Below are 22,239 nucleotides of genomic sequence, written 5' to 3' on the forward strand. Positions count from 1 at the left end.
ACAGGTGCGATATCAGGTGTGAAATCAACAAGGAAATTGGCCATTTGTCGACGTATCGATACTATAAATAGTGTGTGCAACCCAGTTTGGGCCAGAAACTGACTTTATCTTGCGTTTATACTTTATATTCTTCTGGAAGTGAACCAAGAAATAAATTCAGACTGATTGAAGTTTTACTTTGGGTGAGTTACATTCCGGTGCAAGTCTCGGTAGTTCTACCGATTATGATTGGTCAAGTATTTGTAGGCGCACCGAAAGGTGATTGGTCCTCGTCCGATTATAGGGATGTGATGTCATGTTCGCCAGCACCTATCGGCTCCTTCGATAGCTCAGTTGGTAGAGCGGAGGACTGTAGAGGCACGAGCACGGACATCCTTAGGTCGCTGGTTCAAATCCGGCTCGAAGGACATGACTTTTCTTGTGGTGCTTCAAACTGTGATGTTACCGGGCTAGCTTAGCCACGCTAGCGCTAGCAAACTAACTACCGTTAGCTTGTATTCTGTTGGCTACCTTGCTATAACTATCTTGACTGTGCAAAATTAACCAAGAGATAAAATGAAATGTTGCATTTATTAAGGAATAAGTGCACATTCTAGGTCATAGATTTAATATAACCGTCAAGTGTGTGGTAAAGTATGATAAATACACACCTTAAGTGTTAGCTAACCTTCCTAATGTGGCAGGTAACACCGGACCTCTCCTGGTGTTTTTTTGTCATAATGTAGTGTAACACTCTTCCCTCTAACTACACACTGAAGCTAGTTATTCTTAACTTACCGTATCAGACCGGTAACTACGCTGATACAGTTCAGTACTTAAATTGTTCCTGTACTACAGTGAAGCTCCTGATAACTCACGCTGTTCTCAGTTGAGGCACTGGCTTCTGTACGTGATGACGTCAGGGCGCAGTGCAGAGGGGGATTAGCTCAAATGGTAGAGCGCTCGCTTAGCATGCGAGAGGTAGCGGGATCGATGCCCGCATCCTCCAATACTTTATTCCTTCACCGTGTAATAATTAATGTAGGACACATATTGGTTTGTTTAATTACAAACAACTGACAACGGTCTTTTTTTACGAAACATCGACACGTCACATCACAATGACCAGTCCCAGTAAATGACGTCACATTTTATACTGGTGATATGGGGGATTAGCTCAAATGGTAGAGCGCTCGCTTAGCATGCGAGAGGTAGCGGGATCGATGCCCGCATCCTCCAATACTTTGATTATTTTCCAATCACTCAAGCCTTACGCATTCAGTAATCTTTGGTAAATCGTCCTTTATCCACACCGACGAATAGATTCCAGACTAATTAGTCTTCTGAAGTTGTCAAATATGATTATAACAAACAAACAACAAAAACAGGCACAACAGATGAAAAGTCACCGAACAAACTGATTCATACAAACTTTCCTTTTTCGTTATTCACCTATATCTTGTGACGTCAGTTTCTACCGGGTATCACGGGGGATTAGCTCAAATGGTAGAGCGCTCGCTTAGCATGCGAGAGGTAGCGGGATCGATGCCCGCATCCTCCACAACGATCCCTTTTCGTGGGCATTAACAACCTTTAGCACGTGTCACACGAGCAAGCAGAGGGCCGCACACATTAGAGCACAACACTTATATTATAGTACAACACTGCTCATTTTGATTGTTTGTCTTGTCATCTGGCAACACGGAAACGATCATCTATGGGCCCAAAAGGGTCACATGATCAGCACATTAACAAGCAACCCTCAGGTGACTAATGCCTCAGAGTACAAGTAGTGTGCTAATGAGATTTTTGAGGAGGAAACAAAAGTATGTAAAGCGTGTAAGTGAAAGTAAAAATAAATGCCAATCCTGCCCAGGGACACAGACTAACAGTGTATATTCTACATTTTGTTCATGAATAAAGATGAAACTGATGGAATAAAGTCGAATAAAGTAGTAAGAAACTGTGTATAATGCCATAATATTTAATACCTGTTATATACAATATGTGGTGTATATACATATAAGACAAGATTTTAAGGGGAAAAAAAGTATTATTAAAGAAAACATCTTAAGCTCACTGTAATTCCTAGAGAAAAAAAAAAAAACTTGCCTGCATTCATTTCCAAGGAGGAAAAGTAAAGTGTCTTACCTGTGTACCACCAGCTGCTCGACTGCCAACGTCCAGGCTCAGAAGGTTGCACACAAATAGAAGCTCTGTTTAATTATCTAATTATTGGCCATTGTGATCAATACATCTGAATGTAGAGTTGTAGGTTAAAAAAAAAACAAGAGGAACAAAGAAAATTTTGTTTTTAATTCAAACTGGCAGCACATGTAGTCATAATAACAAAGCTTCATTCCAAATGTTCCCCCATGTTATCACCTCATTATCAGATCCTTTATAACACATAATTGACTGATTCCCACCTCTAGATTTACTCTAGATGACTCTTACATTTGCTGAAACAGGTCTGATTTTAAACATTGGAGAGAAGAAACGTAACATTTTAGCAAGTGAAGTAAATTAACTAAATTACAAACATTACCTCACTATTGATTATGACGGCATTAACATTTCATTCTTTTTTTTTTTTTTTTCACATGCAAAGCACCTCACGAAGATGGCTTGTAGCTTTCTTACAGTCTCATGTGAGCACGTTTTCAGGCAGACTGCAGATCCTCCACATGGAAGTCAGTCAGTCTTTGTCAAACTGTTGTCTGTTCCACATCAGCGTTTTAGACCTGCAGCTTTCTCTTAATACATCCACGGTGCAGATGTGTTGCTGTCATCACCTACAGGGGAAAACCTGCAGGAATACTGTGCAGTCTTTTCTTTTTAATCACCACTGTCTGTGTTTAACATGCTGTGTGTAGCACCGGCACTGCAGGTCCAGGACTGAATGGGAGAAAAGTAGTGGACGTCTTTGACAAAGGAAAAAAAATGATATTAAATATTTGCTTTCAATTGACTGTGAGAGATGTTTAAAAGCTGGTTCCACCTTTTCAAACATGGGGAATTTCTGCTTTACTGTTTTGTCAGTGAAAACGTAGTGTACATGTTAAGGGGGGTTGTTAATACACAATTTGAAAAAGTCACCTTGGGCTTTATGGAATTTGGAAATAACCATTAGATGCTAACTTTGTGCACAGAAGATATAAAAATATTATCTTTCAGGACTTCAGTGTTTCCACTGGGGCTGCGACTGGTTTCTGGCGATTTGCAAAAGAACATAGGGGCTTGTCAACATAATAACTATAACTGATCTTAACTCATACATTGAACTGTATTGAATAAAATCTGACATGCAGAGAAATGACAACATGAAGAAAGTGAGCAGATGGCTGTGCAGCCTTCAGCCTTTAGGGGGCTATTAAAACCCCCCGACACCAGGTTCATCAACATCAGCTGACATGGAAGTGAAAACCCATTCAAACACAGTTCTGCTATTCGAGTATTTGAGTGCGATTCCCCCAAAATGATCCTCAGCATTCTTATTGTCCTGCATTTCTTCTACAGTGTCTTCCCCCGGATGAAGAGGCCAGGCAGCTCGGTCTGGTTTGGTTTGGAAGCAGTGAACCAATCAGCACGTGGAATCAGTCCCCGGGCGCCGTTTCTCATTGGCTCGCTTTTATGCTCCAAGTGTCCAACAGCAAAAAGGTATCCATTCGTTGTTGTGTTCAATGTCAGTGCAGAGTTGCAGCAAGCAAAAGCAGCGGGGTGGCGTCCTGACGGCAGATCTGAGTGGTGGGGGAGGATTCTGTCTGCTTTGCTGCCCGATGTTCACCCCTCACATGAAGTCGTCCGAATCGTTGCCGTCCTGCGAAATGATGAGCACGAGTTAATGTGATGAACATCAGAGTCAAGTTCTAATGGCAAGTGGAGATTGCCTCTCTGTTCCTAAACAAAACACACATTATCTACACCAGCCCTCACCTCATTAGTCTTCATGTTTTCACTCTTCATCAGTGAAGTGTAGTTCCTGCAGAGAGAAACCAAAACATAATCGATAAATGTAGAGATGATTCACTAAAAATGCCCAAACAGTAGCAGTGTTTCACAAGCACAGCGCACCGTGAGGGGGCCATAACCAAACGCTCGGTGCTGCAGGCTTACCGGAGATCCTCCATCTCTTTTTTCCTCTTCTGCTCTTCCTTCTCTTTCTTCTTCTGCTCCTGGACCTGAGCTTTCTTCTCGTTCCTCTCCTCTCGGTCTCTCGACTCTCTCTCTGCCGCCAGGTCAGGGAACAGTTCCGCTCTTGTTTTCTCCAAACGGTTTACGATCTCATTGACCTTCTTCTCCACCGCCACAATCTTTACCTGTGAAATATGCATCTTTTAAACCTGCTGCTGAGCTTCGGGGTGAATGACTTTCTCATTGCTGCCATTTCTGTGTATGAAAAACAACTTGAGATCGACCACAACGAAGCTTAAATCGATCGTTTTTCTAACATTTTCCCTTTTGTTTCTGCCCATTACAGCGTTTTCATTTCCACTGACCTCTTTCTGTCGATGGAAGCCGATCTGTCCCACGTCCATGTCTCCTGTTTTCTTCAGGTTGGCCCACGGTGTGTAAACCACATTGATGTTGTTCATCTTACAGCCTGACAGATTACAGCACAGTTGGCTTTAATAAACACAGGCACCTGTGCATGCCCCACTCACAGAAAACAGCAGAGACGTTTTGACAGGATGATTTCTCAGTGTAGCTGTCAGCATACAAGTTTAGTGCAGCACATCTCGTCCTCTTTGATCAGCTGTGATAATGGAGGTTCTGGCTTCTCACAATGGAAGCAGATCTTTACCTTGGATGCTGTTGTTTTTCACCAGCTGTGCGCAGTCTATCAGCACCTCCGGGGGGATATCGTGTATCGTCTGACCCTAGAAAAGACACACACGGTCAGTTACACCCTCTTAATGCCGCGATCAGCAGCTACGCAGGGTTCTTCTTTCAAGCTCTTTTGAGTTCTTTACAGTTTGTAAAGAATGACAGCAGGCGTTCAGCCCGACAGCTATAAACCCCTTTGTCTCTAGTCAGCAGCATATCGCACCAACTACTCCGACTTCAAGGGTTACAGCTTCTTCTACCACCCATTTACCGCACATTCCCACAGCAAGACAAAGCAAACAGACATGTACGTTTTACTGGTTTGAAAAAAAGAGAATTTTATGAATCATGAGTCAACAAGATCTGATCTCAAAGCAGCAGCACACCCTGAAGGCGATTTTGGAAAATGAATGTAAATACACTTTAGATCAACCTGAGCATCACTGCTGAGAAAGTAAAGTAAAGCCAGAATATTTGGTTTGGCCAGTAACCAAACTCTAATTAATACTGTTAGACCAGGAATCATATCATGATCACTGTGTTCACTCTTTACCTTTGGCATTCTCAGATACACGTGAGCTGAAGACAGTTTGTCCACATGAAACCTGGACGTGATAAAAAGCAAACAACAACATTACTGTTATAACTGCGCACACAAACCATGCTAACAGATTCTGTAGTAGAAAACAGAAAGTCTCACCAGATGTCTTCAGGCCAACCGAACTTTATTAAGTCCTCATCTGCAAAAACAAACAAAACAAAGCTGTCAAGTTAGAGCTGTTGTGGCATCTTTCATGGTACATGACAAATAATCGTGAATCCGAGGGTGTCTGTGTGTCTGTGGAGCTGCGTTCACGATCACTTACTTTCATATTTATCTTTTCCCATGTAGATGGTGTGGGCAGGGCTCACCACTGAGAGAGAACAAAGACATCAGTAGTTACAGGGTGAAGCCGCAGCACGAGCTGGAAACACATCATATATAAATACAGAGAAAATCTGAGAAATAAAGCTTAAAGGAGTGTTGGCTAACCAGGCTACAAGCTAATGTTGCTGCTAACCCTGCGTGTTCACTCACCGGCACTTGTGAAGTAAAACACCATTTTAAGTTAAAAGACCTCTGCTAAATAATGAGGAGTAAATGTTTGTAGTTTGAACGTCGTGGACTCGAGGAAATATGATTATTTGTGTGCCGACTGGTCTCTGCTGCTGTCACTTCTCGCATGTACAAGATGACCCGGGAAGTTGTTAGCTAGCTGCGCCAAGCTAACCAGAGTTAGCAAGTAGCAGGCAGGAAGTGGACAAAATGTGTTTCCAAAATCAAAGCGTGACGATTCAGACATACAAATAGCAGGGTAACATTAAAGCACACAGATTTTTATACCTCTTTCCCAAATCTTATCTTCTGTCTAGCTGCTCTGTGCTTCTTCATATAACGTTGCAAACACAGCAGAAAAAGTAGCAAGTAAAAATAAAATATCTGGCTATTAGTTTATGACTATGCTTTGACAAGGAAATGAAATGAATCATCTCTGTACTTTCTGTTAGGGATGGTGAATCCAAATATCTGTAGAATGGGCATGTGTGCTACACGCCTATTATACATTAGCTTCCATTCAATTACATTTACCAAACACGTTTTTCTTTATTTTGAAGGCAAGGACCAGAAGTCCCTCCACGCTTTTAATGTGGTAACTCGATTGAGAAGATAAAGTGTTTCCGTTTCCGGTTCGGTTGTGCAATTATTTTTTTTTCTGGTGGCGCGCGCTGTTCAAAACACAGAGCAGAAACGCGGTTAGAAAGAGCAGCAAGAAGTCAAAGTTCACACCACCATTTACCGCTTTATGTAGCACGGTAAGATACATCACATGTGTGTTGTGGTTGTGCTTTTGGTTCGATAAATGGCGTATTTTCTTATAACGTTAAGTGACGTTGCGTCAACTTCAGCTAAGCATCCCGCCAATTATCCATTCATCCTGACTAGCTGCTAAATAAGCGCTTCTTTAGCTAACACGTAACATTAAGCTAACCCAAAGCATCGCTCACGTCGAGATAATTAACATTTCTGCACAAACGAGATGAAATTCGCGGTTGTCTCGGGCTCAGTCGTTTAAATTGAAAACGGTGATCAATATTAAAACCAACTATCGATCCCTTCCTGCTGTCTCTGGGCTGCACTTTACAAAGGCTACACGCACTTTGGCTCTGGAAACATTCTCGTCAAGTTCTGTTTAAAATCAGGTCATTTCTAGTCAAACACTCGTAAATGACCTTTGAATGCAGTGCGGTCTGTGCCTGTGGCGGCTGTCATTGTCAGGAAAACTAAGATATCAAACGGTAGCACGATGCAAATTAATGTTGTATCACTCAAATAAGTTATTTTAGCAGAAAGCGTTGCGATCCTTAGTTGCACTTGTCTCTATTTCTTATTTTTTAACTTGTTTTTTGTACTACCTGGTAGTAAATTATACTTACCCCAAATTTAAGACAAAGTAAATAACTTTTCTTATGCAGCCAGTGTTACAGAAAGTGGTGAAATTCCATATAAATCGCAGAGTAAATGTTTCCCCCTGTTTCCAGTGTACTGGGCAGACAGGTGGCATTTCGTACATTAACCCTGGACATGTGCTAATGTTGCTCTGTGTGTAGGTAAGGGTTGTGAAAATGATGCCCATTACGACCAGGAAGAGAAAGCTGTCCTCTCAGGACTCTGACAGGTGAGCTGGGTACTTTTAAATACTTTGACTCTCTGGATTTACTGCACATGTGGTGCACTGATAAATTATTATAACAAGTAGGTCGATGTAACAATTACTGAAAGCTGATGTAGAGCAATCAGTCTGATTTTTAATTCTTATTTACTTATTCTATGATGAGATTAATCCTAATTTAAATCTAAAGTTAGCAACATTCAGATTATTTTATTTGCCCTTAGTGCCCTTAGATGCCTGCTCTTTTGCTAAATGAAACAAAATAAGGTATCACATAGACACAGGGATGTACAGTGTATCAATAACTGACTGTTTAATACTTTTCTATGTTGCTCATTTTAACTCTTTCCTTGATTATGCATGTTATTTTTCTTGATTTAGTTGATATGTTTGAATACCTTTTGTTTTATGATACTTGCAGCACCATCTATGCTGTACTTGTGTCTGTTTACTGCTGTATAGACTCTATTTCATCATGGGATTTTAATCACCTGGGGAAACCTACTGATCTGTGGTACATGCTATATCCTTTTCTCTCACTGTGACTCATCTGCATCATCTTCTTGTTTCCAGTCACCAGGCCAAGAAGGGGGAGAGTGAGGAGATGTCCCCCGTGAAGAGGAGATCTCCCAGGAAGAAGCCAGCTGGACGTCTGGATAAGGAGAACTGTCCCTCGCCACAGAAACCCGCACGTAGACCAGCAGGTAGGATGGACAAGTGACAGGCATGGTTCAGTGTGGTAAAAATGTTTGTTTTTATTGATTACAGGACTGATTAAGGACTACGTGAGATTCTAGGGGATGCATTGAGTTAGAACATGTTGCAAGTGGCTCATCTTCCTCATTTTGCCCACATACTTTCTCTCATGTGTATATATACACATCTCTTTTTCTGCTTATCCATTGTCTTTTTCTAGACTCCCCAGCCAAGTCACCCCGTAAATCTCCACGCAAACTTTCCATGGTTACAAGCTCCTTCTATGGCAAGAAGAAGCCCGTCTATCTCACTCCACTAGAACGGAAGGCGCTAAAGGAGTCTCTGCCGTCTCCTCCTCCTCTTCCTTCACCTCCTTCCCAGGAGAAAAAGGCGAAGAATAAGAAGAATATTAAAGGAGGCAGCAAGCCAAGGAAGGTGGCTGCAGGATCTAATGGCAAGATGGGCATCAAAAGCTATGCGACATCTTCAAAGTCGACCAATCTGCCGAAACTTAACAGCAGGTTTGTTTCCACATAAGTCAGAGAGCTCTTCAGCTTCTTTCTTGGACATGATAGGGGTTTGCATGTTCCATCACAATTGTACTTTCACTTGTAATTGATCTTTAATCTGTTTTTGCAATCAATACATTATTTAATTCAGCAGTGTCGCTGCTAAACTGGCACCCACGACTACCACGGCTCCTGCCAGCGGCGCTAAGCCAGCAGAGTCCAAGAAGGCGATCACCGTCACCTTCAGCAGCCTGAAGCCCAAACCGAAGATCTTTGTAGGAGCTGCTTTCTTTGGTACAGGGAAGAAACCTACATCCATGTACAAAAAGTCTGCACCCAAATCCTCAACCAGGCCAGCTTCAGTCCCAGTGAGGAGCAAAACTGTCCTGCCACAGACAAACAGTGAGAAGGCAAAGCAGCAGCAGCAGCAGCCAGCCGCTCCTGTGGTGAACCAACAGCAGAAGCGTCCTGAGGAGGTGAGGGGGGCCACTGTGTTTATACTATACTCTGCAGGCCAAGCTGTCACCAACATATTTAACATTTTCTTCTGTCACTTGACATTTTTTTGCTTGTTAACTTGAAATTGTGCTCTTATCTTTGGGTGACTGTGTCCACCAGACTTACAAAACTCCTTCCAATTCACTGTTGATGTTTCGAAAGGCTCACAGTTAACAGAAAACTTCCTCGGGGCCTCTTGGGCAGAGCAGAGAGATGTTTCTGTCTATTTAAAGCCTAAATGCTGTTTCATCTTCAAGAGCACCTAAGGTTCAATGGTCTTGCAACATGTGAAACTGAGTGATCACTTGACCTCCTCTTTGACAGCTTAGTTTTTAAATGGCAACAGTATTTGAACAAAAATGGTGGAGTAGTGAGTTATCTGCAGCAACATAGGCCACTGGCGCATACTCAGTCACTCAGAATAAAAGCCAACTGTAGATTTACAGATACATATTTAACTTCGAACAAACAATGAATATGCTAAATGTATTTCTTCTTTTTTCTTTAAAGTTAACATAAGCTTATGTACTAGGACAAACTAAACAAGGTTGCAGGCATCTTAATGGGCCTGCTGCTGATGGAGAGCTGATGCCATTTAGTGCGACAGCTGACTAATAGAAATGGTTGACTCAAGTTGTGTCACACCAGAGCTCTTAAGATGTTATTTCTACAGACATGAAGGAGAAAACATTGGCATGTTAATGCGAATTATTTTGTCCTGATGGTTTGCCTGCAGACTGTCATCCAGCCGGTCAAGACACAAGAAAACCAGCCAAGCGCCAAGCAGAGAGCAAAGTTTGATCCGAATGACTGGATGGACTCTGTCAACGAACAGCCGGAAACTCCACAGCCGTTAAGGTGCTTTACTTGATAAAAGTTTGAAGGCCTCCGAATTTCCCCCCCAAACTGAGAAGAAACTGGTGACATGAATAACACATTTGTGAAAGTTTTAACAAGACAAAATCAGCATTTAATTTGCCAGGTTTCATTTTCAATAACTTTGTAAGGGGAAACGCTTTGCTCCAGGCGGTTAATAACTATCTTCTTCCTGCAGCTCTCCTAAAATGCTGTCACACAAACAAGTGATTACCAAGGAGCTGAAAATTGTGTTGACAAGGACCCCAATATCAAGTCCGGCACCCGCGGCCTCATCCCTCAGAGCGCAGGTACAGCAGAAGTGTGCACACGTTCTTGGACATTATTGTACCGCATCTTTTCTGGTCCTAACTTCATTGTTACTATTGACTAGCTACAGTTCTTAGTCATTACTAGACATCTGTGACTGATCAATGATGATGCTGACCTCGAATTATTCAGCTAACCTACATTCTTTGTTACATTCTTCTACCTTTGAATTTCTGCTGCTGTTGCTCATATACTTTACTTCTTCCAGGATGTGGATTGCAGCTCTGAGCCCATTGTTGACCTGAGTGATATAAACCCCCCCAGTGATGCTGGCAGCCCACCCAAAGGTGCACAGACACACACTGATTAAAAACTTCCACTATTCTAGTTCATCTATGGCCAAATCCACTCTTCTTAGACACTTAACTGTTTCAAACGCATCACTCTCGTTCCATGAAAGCTTTATTTGGATTTTTTTTTTCTCCACAGAATCTGCAGCGGTGTATCCCATCTTTGGCTCCGCTTCCAAGAGGTGAGACAGTTTGTTAAAGCACAAAGCAAGAGGATGAGCAAGAAAACGTTTTACACGAACAGCAATGATGTCACTAGTGTGAATCTGTGGGTTTTACCTTTTTATGGAGTCAGGGATGAGTTCTTTCTTATATATTGAGTCCAAAAGTAGTGGCTTTTGCATTTTTACTTCCATGCCAAAGTCTTTTGCATTACCCTGAAAACACTACAGCACCGCATGTTTGTGACCTGCAGGCTGAGGAAAGCTCTACAGCCACCAGTGTCCTGCAGCACCCCCTCTGGCCCGACGATGTCACTGCAGACTACTTCTTCAGCCAAAGAGCGACCTGTTCGCAGGAGGAAAGAGAAACAGGGTGACGACCAGCTCGTCATTGTAAGTTAACATTCGTATTCTTGCTGGTGTGCGCTGCTTGGGGCATACACACCATGTGGGCCCAGAATAGATGACGCAGATATTTTTGTGCATTATTTTAATGCCAACTACAGTATTTTCCAAAAGGTTTGAAGGAGGTAAATTAGAAATGAGAAAGTCGTATCAGGTTTGGATTTCTGTTGGCAAACATGTTGATTTCCCTTCTTTTATTGGGCCGCTGTGTGTTTGTGTGTGTGTGTGTTTTGACTGTGCTTTTCTGTATTTTCCCCACCAGGACGCAGGCCAGAAGCAGTTTGGAGCAACGACCTGCAGCTCATGTGGGATGGTGTACAGCGCCGACAACCCAGAGGACAATTTCCAACACACCCAGTTCCACCAGCGCTTCCTCGACTCCATCAAATTTGTGGTAAAAATTCCTTCATCCTGAGTTGCACAGACTATGAATTGATGAAGCCATTAGTGAAGCAGAGAATCGTGAATTCAAGCCAAAAACAAATGTTCAAGAAGAATTTTAACATCAAAGGGCTTTGATATAAAGGCTGGTATTTATCTTGGAAACGCAACATTTGTCTGAGTAGAATTACCCCTGAAAATAGACTGGAACTAATCCCAGTTAAACAACACCACCAGTTGTCTTGCAATAGCCCTTATCTAACTTCCACTATGTACTCATTCTCTTTCCTTTTGCCACTAAAATGATGAAGCGACTTGTTTTTATTTCTGATAGTTTGGTATTTTGCAGAGATCTGCTGCCAAGACTGCTGGCATGCGTTTACTTCACGGGGAGGTGAGTTTGCTCTGGAGCAGCTGAGTAACTGCAGCTTCTTTCCTCTGTTGTGTTTCCAGGGCTGGAAGAAGGAGCGGGTGGTGGCCGAGTTCTGGGATGGAAAGATTCTCCTAGTCATGCCAGATGATCCCAAATACGCCATCAAAAAGGTGATTTGTTTCTCTAGACCAGGGGTGTCCACACTTTTTTCACTGAGGGCCACATACAGAAAAACATACAAAGGGCTGGGCCACTCACTAGAAGTGAGCTGTATTGCTAACTTTAATTATTATGAATCAATCAAATGTAGGTAAATTCTGCTTGATAACTGAATATGATTCAAGAAAGAAAAAAAAAAACAGCCTTTCCATTAGTGGGCTTTCATTTATTAGTTGTGGTACAAGCTGGTCTTTGCCTTGTAGGCTCTTGTTAAGGTGATCAGTGAGATCCACTAAAAATGCCAACCAGAGAGGGTCACTGAGCTCATGAAGGGGTCCTTCTCTCTTCAAAACTGGTCTATTTCTGATCTCAGGGCAGCTGCAGCACAGAGCCACGATTTAGCCAGTGCACAGCATCAGCATCAGCATCAGAGAGGGAAGCTTGAAATAGTCTGTGTTAGAGCCCTGGTGCTCGAATCAACAGCCTTACCTCCACTTTCTTGCCCCTCGGCGGACACCATAGAGGCCCTTCCTTTGCGCTGGCCTGGCCTGTCCCAGCTGGAGCCCCATCCGTCGTGCCTCCACACAGCTTGTCCCATTTAGGTCCCATCATGCCAACTGCACCTGGCACAGCTTCAGACACATCCTCACCCGTCATGGTGCTCTTTAGACTGCTAACATCAAGCAGCTCCTCCGTAACGCAAAAGTGATCGTCATTAGTTATTAGCTGTGCTCTCGTCGCACACTGCGTCTGAAACTTTCTACACTCACTTGCTTTCTTATGTTTCCTTGATTCTGTCATTTTGGGTCACCTGTAGCACATTTCTTCTTCTATTACTCATTTTACAGAGAAGCTGCCTTGATCAAGACCGTTACTCCCCCTAGCGGTGAGACTAAGAAGTACACAACTTCCATGTGTGGGCCGCATTCCAACACATCTTTAGAATTTCCTGTGAATTTCCAATGAAAATTGGACCACGGGCCGCAGTTGGCCTGTGGGCTGTATGTGTTGTAAAGCATGTTGTTTTTGTTTTTGGCAGCGAGGGTGAACATGTAGGGATCTAGGAACTATTTTCATTGACGATTAATCCCTTGATCAACTTCTGGATTAATCGATTGTTTAGTCTATAAAATGTCCATGTTTCCTGAGGCCCAAGGTGACATTGTCAAATGTCTTGTTTTGCTCACAGCCAAAACTTAGATTATGGAAACCAGAAAATAGTTATTTAAGAAGCTGGTGACAAAATTTTCATCAATAGTTGGTCATTAAATAAATAGTTGATAACTGATTGATTAATTGATGCACCTGTCTTTTTGCTTTTTTTACAAGTGTTCAAACTCGTGTGTCCATTGTAGTTTTCATGCCTTCTCCCTCACAGTGTGTGTGCTTGTGTTTGGTTTCAGGCTGAGGATGTGCGGCGTGTGGCCGACAATGAGTTGGGTTTCCAGCAGGTGACTCTGAGCAGACCCACACAGGCCAAGACCTACCTGTTCATCAACACAGAGCGCCTGGTGGTGGGCTGTCTGGTCGCCGAACCCATACGTCAGGTACGACTGGAGCCGCATGTGCGATTGGCAGACTCACTCCAACTCTGTTCTCTTTTGGTATTTGTGCCGGAAGATCATCATATGTGGCCCCCAACCTTTTTGGCATTTGACCCCTTAAAATGGTGTACAGGGACATTCTACAGTAACCTGTGCTTGTTTTTTCTCCCCGTCCCTCCAGGCCTACAGAGTCCTCGAGCAGCCAGACCGACACAAAGACATGATGAAGGACGACTTCATGGAGCGACACAGGGCCTGGTGCTGCTCCACCGTCCCAGAACAAGCCCTGTGTGGAGTCAGTCGGATCTGGGTCTTCAGTCTGGCCAGACGACAGAGTATCGCAACCCGCATGCTGGACACTGTCAGGTACAATGTCCCACTCCACAGAACTCTTTGTCTTTTTACTGTTGCTGTACAAATTGGCACATATTCTCAGTTTAGCTACAGTATACTATAATGACATGTTTCATTTACATGCTGTATGTGACTAGTAGCCCCTGGTGTCAAACTTACATTTTCCCTGACACTCGGCCGCTGTGTGGATCCCATCATAAGGTTTAGGGAAGCCTCTGAAGTGTGCTTTACTGGAGGTGGGGATGATTACCTGATGTACATTTTCTGAGCCAGTTAACCCACGAAACGTCTTCTATTTAAACACACTTTAAACTAGCATGAATTTTACTCTTGTGGCTTGTTTTCACTTGTGAACAGCTCACAACCACCACGACTACTATATTGTAGCCATACACGCACAGCTGACTTTCTACATGAGGAAAACATCTCACAAGTGGATTCTTCTTCCCTTTCCTGCCAATTATTACAATTGTCCATATTTGTTTTGTTTTTGGTTTAGGAGCACCTTCGTGTATGGCAGCCATCTAACCAAGGAAGAAATCGCCTTCTCTGACCCAACACCTGACGGCAAACTGTTTGCAACAAAATACTGCAACACACCGACCTTCCTTGTTTACAACTTCATAGCATGAAGTTTAGAATCTGACTAAACGCGTGGATTGAAGTTGTATTATTGTTTTAACTGACACAATATTATATATAATTATATTATTATATATAATTATATAATTATATATACTTATATATTATATATAATATTGTAAGTATAACACATCTTCAGGCAATAGTTACATTGTCTTTCACATGCAAAGCAATAACTGTTCAAGCTTTTTCTGTTGACTAGGCAAAGCTTTAGATTGAATAAGCTTCATTTATGATTCTAATATTCTGTGTTCAGGAATAAGTAGGTCTAGACTTTTTCAAGGGTTCATGATCCACCTGTTATCAGTATTTATACTCAGTGCTGCCTAAGTTATGTTGTGTGTATATTGGCAGTGCTTTTTATTTGGATGTTTATATTCTGCTTGAAACAGCAGCGACTGAAAATATTTCACATTCCTGAATATAACCTATGATTCACCTTGAATTGGAGGATTTGTTGTCTCCTGCTTAAGACTTTTTGTTTTTTCATGCTACTAGTTTAAGCTTTTTGGGGCATTTTGGAAGGAAAATATGTTGAAAGATAGATGCCAAGATCGTTTAGGGGCATTTTACTTTGTAAATACATTTAATAAACATTGCCTTTGTTTTATGATCCTAAAAGTGTTTCTTGAACATGTCTCAGGCTAACAGTTATGTTGCTTTAAGAGAGAGGAGGGCATACAATCTATAATGTAAACAGTTTGCTTAATAGCTGCATTGCCAAGAATTACAGAACACAGATTCAACTCTCATGTCTGTGTAGTAAATATGGAGTCACAGCACACAGACTGCACTAGCTAGCATGGCTGTGGCTGAACTCAACAAAAGCACCTCTTAAACTCTCATTAGGGCCCGAGCACCAAGCGGAAATGCATCTGAAATAAATTGCAAGTTTGAGGGCCTAGACATACACAAAAACTCATGAAACTTTGCACACGCATCAGTCGTGGTGAAAAATTACATATTTTATGGGTCTTGCAAATGGGCGTGGCAAAATGGCTCCATAGCGCCCCCTAATTTCAAGCCCCGGATCAGCACCAAACTTGACATGTTTGATAAGAGTCCCGCCCTGAAGACGTCTACATGTCAATATTCATTCACAGTCACAGCGCCACCTGGTGGTGACAGGAAATGCTATGTTTTACGCTATGATGTCTCAAGTCAGCCAGTTGACCAGATCCACTTCAAATTTGGTCAGGAAAGCCTCAAGATGTTGATGTTGGTCTGTAGTGAAAAGGTGTTGCCGTAGTGATGCGTCGAATTTCGATTGAAATTAAAAGTGCAGTAACTCCACTGTACAAGGTCCTATCTTTACCACATTTATACTGTTTGATGACTGTCTAGCTCTGAAGACATGCACATACTAATTTAGAGCCATAGTCATAGCGCCACCTAGTGGCGGGAGGAAGTGCATGTTTTGTTCTCAGACGTCTCTCTCCGCGGGTTAACCACAGCCACCTCAAATTTGGTCCAAACATTCCCAAGACGTGGATGATACAAAGTTATGAAGCTCTTGAGGTTTCATCAAACGCTGTCACTGTGGCAACACCTCGGAATAATAATAATAATAAATAAATCGGATAACAAGATTACTAATTAATTACTTACTTAATTACTAATGGTGCTTTTCCACTAGACATAGTATCTGGTACCAAGTACTATTTTAGTACCTACTCGGCTGGGGTTCCAAGCGAGCTGAGTCGAGCCGAAAATGTGACGTCAACATACTGCAGGCCACTGATTGGCCAGGGAGTGACGCCACTGGATGAGTCATGAGAGGGACTCGTTCACAGGAATCAAACCCGCCATTTTTAAAACGCTGGAAACAGACCGGGTGTTTTTATTATTTCTGTGAACGAGGTAAACGGCTACACGCAAACCAAACGCTTAATGTTGTTAGTTGTGTTTGTGCCGCATACAAATTACACTACTGGAGTTTCGACCTCGGCCACTTTGAGGTGGTACGCTACTGTAATGGAAACGCAACCGAGTCGAGTCGAGTCGAGTAGAGCTAAATCTGTGTAATGGAAGAGCGCCATAACAATTGTGCTTCTTTCCCAACACGTACTGGCGGGAAAGGTGGGACAATGTCCCAGCCGGGATTCAGACCTCTCTCCTGAGGGTACTGAGTCAGCACTTTACCTGAGATACAGGTGAAGTCATGTGACTGTGCTCCTGAGCTGTTCCTCACTCCTTGGTACTTGTTCTCACCGCTCAGTCCCGACAAGAAACGTGTGGAAAGAAACAGTCAGGATTTCATCTCTTCACCTCAGACTTTTAGCCATCAGTTGTGAAAACTCCTGGTCTTCATCTGGTTGTGGTTCAATATTTCATCTGTTGTGAAGTGTAGAAAGCTGTCGCCTGTGGGATGGATTCTGTCTCCATCATCATTTGCTTTTGGTAGCGGATGATAAGAGGCAACATTTAAGACCTGAAACCAGCAGGTAGATCAAAGTATTAGAGTATTGTATTAGTATTGTGCATGTTCTAATGTGCCTCTTATCTGTTACCAAAAGCAAATCTGCTCTAATTACTGATGGAGAGAAAATCCATCCCACAGACGACAGCTTTTAACAATTCACAACAGATGAAATATTGAACACGCAACCAGATGAAGACCAGGAGTTTTCACAAGAGCAGCTTTTCAGTCATCAGCTGACTTTTAAAATGTCACGTAACCAGTGCAAACTACCTGAGGAGTTAGAGTGATTAGACTGTGCATGTTACCACCTCCCCTGGTAAAAGACTTAAGCTGGGACAGACATGTAGTTCTGCAAGAGGGACTGATGGCTAAAAGTCTGAGGTGAAGAGATTAAATCCAGACTGTTCAGTGTTTCTAGTCAGGACTGAGCAGTGAGAACAAGAAACAGGTTTCTTGGAATTGAATTGAATTACCAGGTAACTATTTGTGACGACAAATAAAATATTTTGACATTAATGGTGATTACTGACATTTCAATGCAATTACATTTGAAGGATTCAAGGAACTTTGTCATACCAACACACGTTTACACGTTACTGTGGAGGAGCGTCTCTGCAGCCTGGACATTGAACTCATGCCGGTGGGTATGAGACCCCACTATCTGCCACAGGAGTTCTCTCACACCGTCGCTGTTATTGTTTTCATCCCCTCATCTGCGGTGGCGAGGACAGCGAGTGACTTCATCCACTCGGTTGACGCGGGAAGCTGAGAGGCAAAACACAAATACAGGGAGAGGATTGAGGAAAAGATTGGACAGAACAACACCAAAGAGGTGTGGAATGGGACGAAGCAAATGACTGGCTGTAGTGTGACTCCATCTGGAGTACAGGGGGACCAGGAGTTAGCAACTGAGCTCAGCCTGTTTTTCAATAGGTTCAACACAACCCCCATCCATGTGAGCTCAGACACCATGTCTAGGTCCCCCCCCTAACACCCCTGCTACCATCCACACATCTGCTGAAGACTGTGTTCCCCTCCCCATCGACACCCACTCAGCCTCACCTTCACCACCAGCCAGGTGTGTCAGGAGCTCTTCAGGCTTAAGAGGAGCAAAGCTAGCGGACCTGACAACATCAACCCCAGGATGCTCAAAGTGTGCGCTGGGCAGCTGGCAGGTCCTCTTCAGCACCTCTTCAATCTCTCTCTGAGGCTGAGGAGTGCCGGAACTGTGGAAGACCTCCTGCGTTGTCCCGGTGCCGAAGAACAGTCGTCCCAGTGGTTGACTGGTGATGCCAACAAGGTGAACGAGCTGGTGAGGAAGGCCAGCTCAGTGGTTGGACTGGAGCTGGACAGCCTGGAGACAGTGGCAGAGAGGAGGACAAAGGACAAGATCAAGGTCATCCTGAAAACCCCCCCTCACCCCCTCCATGATGAGCTGTGGCAGCTGGGCAGCTCACTCAGTCATCGGCTCATCAATCAATCAATCAATCAATCTTTATTTATAAGGCGCCAATTCATAACAGCGTTATCTCAAGACGCTTTATATAAAGAGCAGGTCTAGACCAAACTCTTTAATAAGAGAGAGACCAACGATTCAGGAATTCAATATTAAGGATTCAAGAATCCCCACATGAGCAGCATCAGATATTATATTGAGCAACAGTGGCAGGAAGAACTCCCTTTTAATGGGAGGAAACCAAGAACAGACCCAGGCTCAATGTGGGCGGCTTCTGTCAGGGTCCGTGTTGACAGAGAGAGAGAGAGAGAGAGAGAGAGAGAGAGAGAGAGAGAGAGAGAGAGAGAGAGAGAGGCAAGACAAACAGCAACCAACGTACTAACAGTGACTATAGCACTAACAATAGGAATGTGACAAAAAAATTTGCAATATGGTAATACTGAAAAACATGACGAGTGGCCAACAATCCACAGCAGTGAATCATGAAGCCAGAGAACCACAGCAGCAAGACCAGGACCAGGATCCACAGGAACCTGAGAGATGAGAAAAGCACAGAAAGGCTCCGGGGAAGATAGCAAGTTAGTAGCAGACATTAAGCGGACATGAGACATAATGATGAAGAAGCTCTGGCTCCATCACTGCTGTAGAGGACTTTAGGAACCACCAGTAGACCTGCATTCTGGGAGCACAGTGCTCTAGTGGGGTAGTACGGTACTATGAGTTCTTTAAGATATGATGGAGCCTGAACATTAAGAACCTTGTAGGTGAGGAGAAGGATTTTAAACTATATTCTGGATTTTACTGGAAGCCAGTGAAGAGAAGCTAATATGGGAAAAATGTGGTCTCTTCTCTTAGTTCTCGTCAGTACACGAGCGGCAGGATTCTGGACCAGCTGGAGAGTCTTTAACGCCCCCCTCCAACAAACAACACTCACTGATCCCCCACCTCTTGCACTGGACTGACTGAATATGCACATAACATACTACCCATCAACCATACTATTATATTTTTGCATTATCATTATTGTTGTAAACTTTATTATTATCATATTGAACTATTATTAATATGGTTGTTATTGGAACTGTCAATATCATTAGTATTATTGTCATATAGTATATTATTATTATTATTACTATACCAGTAGTTATGATTGACGGTAGTACTGTACTTGCACATATTTATCAATTCTATATTATACTATTATACCATACAACAATACACATTTACACTACTCTCATACCTGCTACGTATATATTACCTCACTGTCATAAACTTCTTTTTAAGGTGTTACTCTTTTTCTAATGCGCTTTTTAATTTTGTACTTTAATGTTGTACATTGGGCTGTTGCAACTCCTGAATTTCCTCCATGGGGATCAATAAAGGATTATTGTTATTATTATTATTAAAATGTGGGAGCTGTTCATATGTATGCATGGTTAGCTAACGTTAGCTAATTAGCTAGCGTTAGCTAATTAGCTAGCTTCTGACCACCATGTGTTTGTTCTGTTTGTGTTCGGTCATTCAGCCTCAGACTGACCTCATTAACCAAAGCCAACTCCGCATCTTCATGATGTTTTCCTCCGGTAGTTTTCCAGTTTTCTCCTCCTCCAAACATCTTTTTGAAGCAGAAAAACGAGCTGCAAAAAAAAACGTGCCAACAATCCGCTCAGGTTCTGACGTCACCTGCTGCTGCGGAAGTGTCCTGACTTCATTTCCAGTGTTTCCAACTTGGCGACTTTCTCGCTAAATCTGGCGACTTTCCAAATCCTCTTGGCGACTTTTTCTTGTGTTATTGGAGACTTTTCTGGTGTTATTGGAGACTGATGTGAAAGCACACAGTCAGTGTCCTCAACAAGCGGCAGGTGCTGCCGTTAGCTCCTCCCCCTCCCGAAGCTCTCACAGGAGCCTCGTGCAGCTGCAGAGAGGACAGAGGAGAGCCGCTCCACTCCGCGTGCACGCTGCTCATGAATCGCACACGCGCAGAGCCGCCGCTGATCCCGCCCTGGCTCACAGAGCGGGATGGAAATATGAATGTTTCTTGGCTGTCACACTAAAATAAATCATTGCATTTGAGCCACACAGCCTCAGTCACTTCCTCACCTGGTCCACTGTGTGTGAGCCTCTCTGGGACAGAAGCTAATCTAGCTAGCTGGCTCATCATGTCTCAGTCTAAAGTGGACGCTCAGAAACAGAGAAAGAAGTGGGAATCAAACCTGAATTCAAAGGCTGGTTGAAGCCGTTTATTGGAGACCATACACAGGCATGCTGCCTGGATTGTAAGGCTGATTTCTACATCAAACTGTGATATAAAAAAAACACATGACAACTCAAAAACATACTGAAAAGACAAAGCCTTACAACAGTTCCACCCAAAGCAAGCTGCCATTAATGAGGAAAACACTGAGTGAAGCCTCCATGGCTGTTGCTGAACACTGTTCCATGCTGTCATGTTGACAGGATCAAACCCCCGACCTTCTGATTGAGGGACAACCCACTCTACCACTGAGCCACAGCCGCCCATGTGGACACAATGGGGAAGCGTGTGAAGCTGCTTTCTCAGACTCCACTGCTGCTCCTCACTTCACAATGCACAGGACAAAGTGCACGGAAATGGTGTTAATGGTGTTCCAGCACCAGACTTTCTAAAAAAGTTAGTCACAGATGTGGGTGACCAGCGTTTCAGCCTCCTCCTCCATGAGTCCACAGATGGAAGTTTTTCTAAGTACCTGGGGGTTGTGATAAGGTACTTTAGTGACACCAAACACACAATTGTCTCAACATTTCCCCCATCCACGCAAGCATGCAAAACTCCACACAGAAAGAATCCAGGTTCAAACCGGCATTTGAACGTGGAACCTTCTTGCTGTGAGGCAACAGTGATAACCACAGCACCACCATTATTCAGCCAGATGAATGTGGTAAAAAGCAAACTTCAGACCCTTAACTCCATCCTGTGTGTCAGATTTGGTCTGAAGTCGTCTGCTGAGGCTTGCTATGAGCACAAGCTGCCTGATAATGTTTTGCAGCTTTTTGGCACATCAGCTGCTTCCTCATTTAAGGCAGCTCCCTCAGTTGATGAACCTGCCATAGAAAGCCTTGACCAAAGTGAAGATGACCTGCACACAGCCTGCACACAGTGTGTGTGTGTGGAGGGGGGTCTGAAAAAACCAAACACTGAACCTGAATCAGGGCCAGACTAGTTGCCATCATTTTCTCACATTGCCATTGACAGTTTTTTCTACTGTCTCTTTTTGGTCGTTATCAGTTGTTAATGTTGTCAAGTTAAAACCGTCTATACAACAGTTGTTGTAATTATAGCTACTTTCCTTACTGAGGAGTTGGCAACACTGGTCATTTCGTCGACCCGAGAAACGTCACAGCGTAGTGACACAACCAGCCAGTAAAGTTTAGCAACAACTCTATAGATGTGTTCATCATAAACAAAATGTAATCAGTTCTTTTCAGGGAGTTCATTCCACAGTGCAGGTAGAAGTTTGGGTTCAGGTGTTTTGCATTTTTGAGGACACAGCGCCCCCTTGTGTCCTGTAGGAGTAACTATTTATCAACGTTCCTCCACTCGCTTTCTCTTTTTCACTGTTTTTGCTTTTCATTAATTATATCTTTATATATCTTTACTTTTCATAAGT

The 22,239-nt window shown here is 43.1% G+C and overlaps 2 protein-coding genes and 4 non-coding genes across 6 annotated transcripts; 5 read left to right on the forward strand and 1 right to left on the reverse strand.

Moving 5' to 3' along the window:
• Positions 1–318: 318 nt before the first annotated feature.
• Positions 319–407, forward strand: trnay-gua (transfer RNA tyrosine (anticodon GUA)). Its single transcript is given in 2 exon segments — positions 319–355; positions 372–407. It is a non-coding gene; the product is annotated as a tRNA-Tyr (tRNA).
• Positions 408–915: 508 nt separating this feature from the next.
• Positions 916–988, forward strand: trnaa-agc (transfer RNA alanine (anticodon AGC)). Its single transcript has one exon. It is a non-coding gene; the product is annotated as a tRNA-Ala (tRNA).
• Positions 989–1,145: 157 nt separating this feature from the next.
• Positions 1,146–1,218, forward strand: trnaa-agc (transfer RNA alanine (anticodon AGC)). Its single transcript has one exon. It is a non-coding gene; the product is annotated as a tRNA-Ala (tRNA).
• A 249-nt stretch (positions 1,219–1,467) lies between these two features.
• trnaa-agc (transfer RNA alanine (anticodon AGC)) lies at positions 1,468–1,540 on the forward strand. The gene has a single exon. It is a non-coding gene; the product is annotated as a tRNA-Ala (tRNA).
• A 769-nt stretch (positions 1,541–2,309) lies between these two features.
• ccdc25 (coiled-coil domain containing 25) lies at positions 2,310–6,032 on the reverse strand. The gene is made up of 9 exons (XM_070849281.1): positions 5,885–6,032; positions 5,673–5,720; positions 5,507–5,546; positions 5,360–5,411; positions 4,784–4,859; positions 4,479–4,582; positions 4,096–4,298; positions 3,916–3,961; positions 2,310–3,799 (listed from the first exon to the last, which is right to left on the reverse strand). Exons 1-9 carry the CDS (start codon positions 5,907–5,909, stop codon positions 3,770–3,772), a joined length of 624 nt encoding a protein of 207 aa, XP_070705382.1. The 5' UTR covers positions 5,910–6,032; the 3' UTR covers positions 2,310–3,769.
• Positions 6,033–6,595: 563 nt separating this feature from the next.
• On the forward strand, positions 6,596–15,320 carry esco2 (establishment of sister chromatid cohesion N-acetyltransferase 2). The gene is made up of 15 exons (XM_070849561.1): positions 6,596–6,660; positions 7,456–7,523; positions 8,091–8,221; positions 8,434–8,734; positions 8,877–9,198; positions 9,957–10,078; positions 10,275–10,386; positions 10,614–10,692; positions 10,835–10,877; positions 11,111–11,249; positions 11,524–11,655; positions 12,096–12,185; positions 13,578–13,721; positions 13,900–14,084; positions 14,572–15,320. The coding sequence occupies exons 2-15, from the start codon at positions 7,471–7,473 to the stop codon at positions 14,702–14,704; spliced, it is 1,986 nt and encodes a 661-aa protein (XP_070705662.1). The 5' UTR covers positions 6,596–6,660; positions 7,456–7,470; the 3' UTR covers positions 14,705–15,320.
• The last annotated feature ends 6,919 nt before the right edge of the window (positions 15,321–22,239 follow it).

This window comes from Pempheris klunzingeri, chromosome 18 (assembly GCF_042242105.1).
Source record: "Pempheris klunzingeri isolate RE-2024b chromosome 18, fPemKlu1.hap1, whole genome shotgun sequence".
Taxonomy (NCBI): domain Eukaryota; kingdom Metazoa; phylum Chordata; class Actinopteri; order Acropomatiformes; family Pempheridae; genus Pempheris; species Pempheris klunzingeri.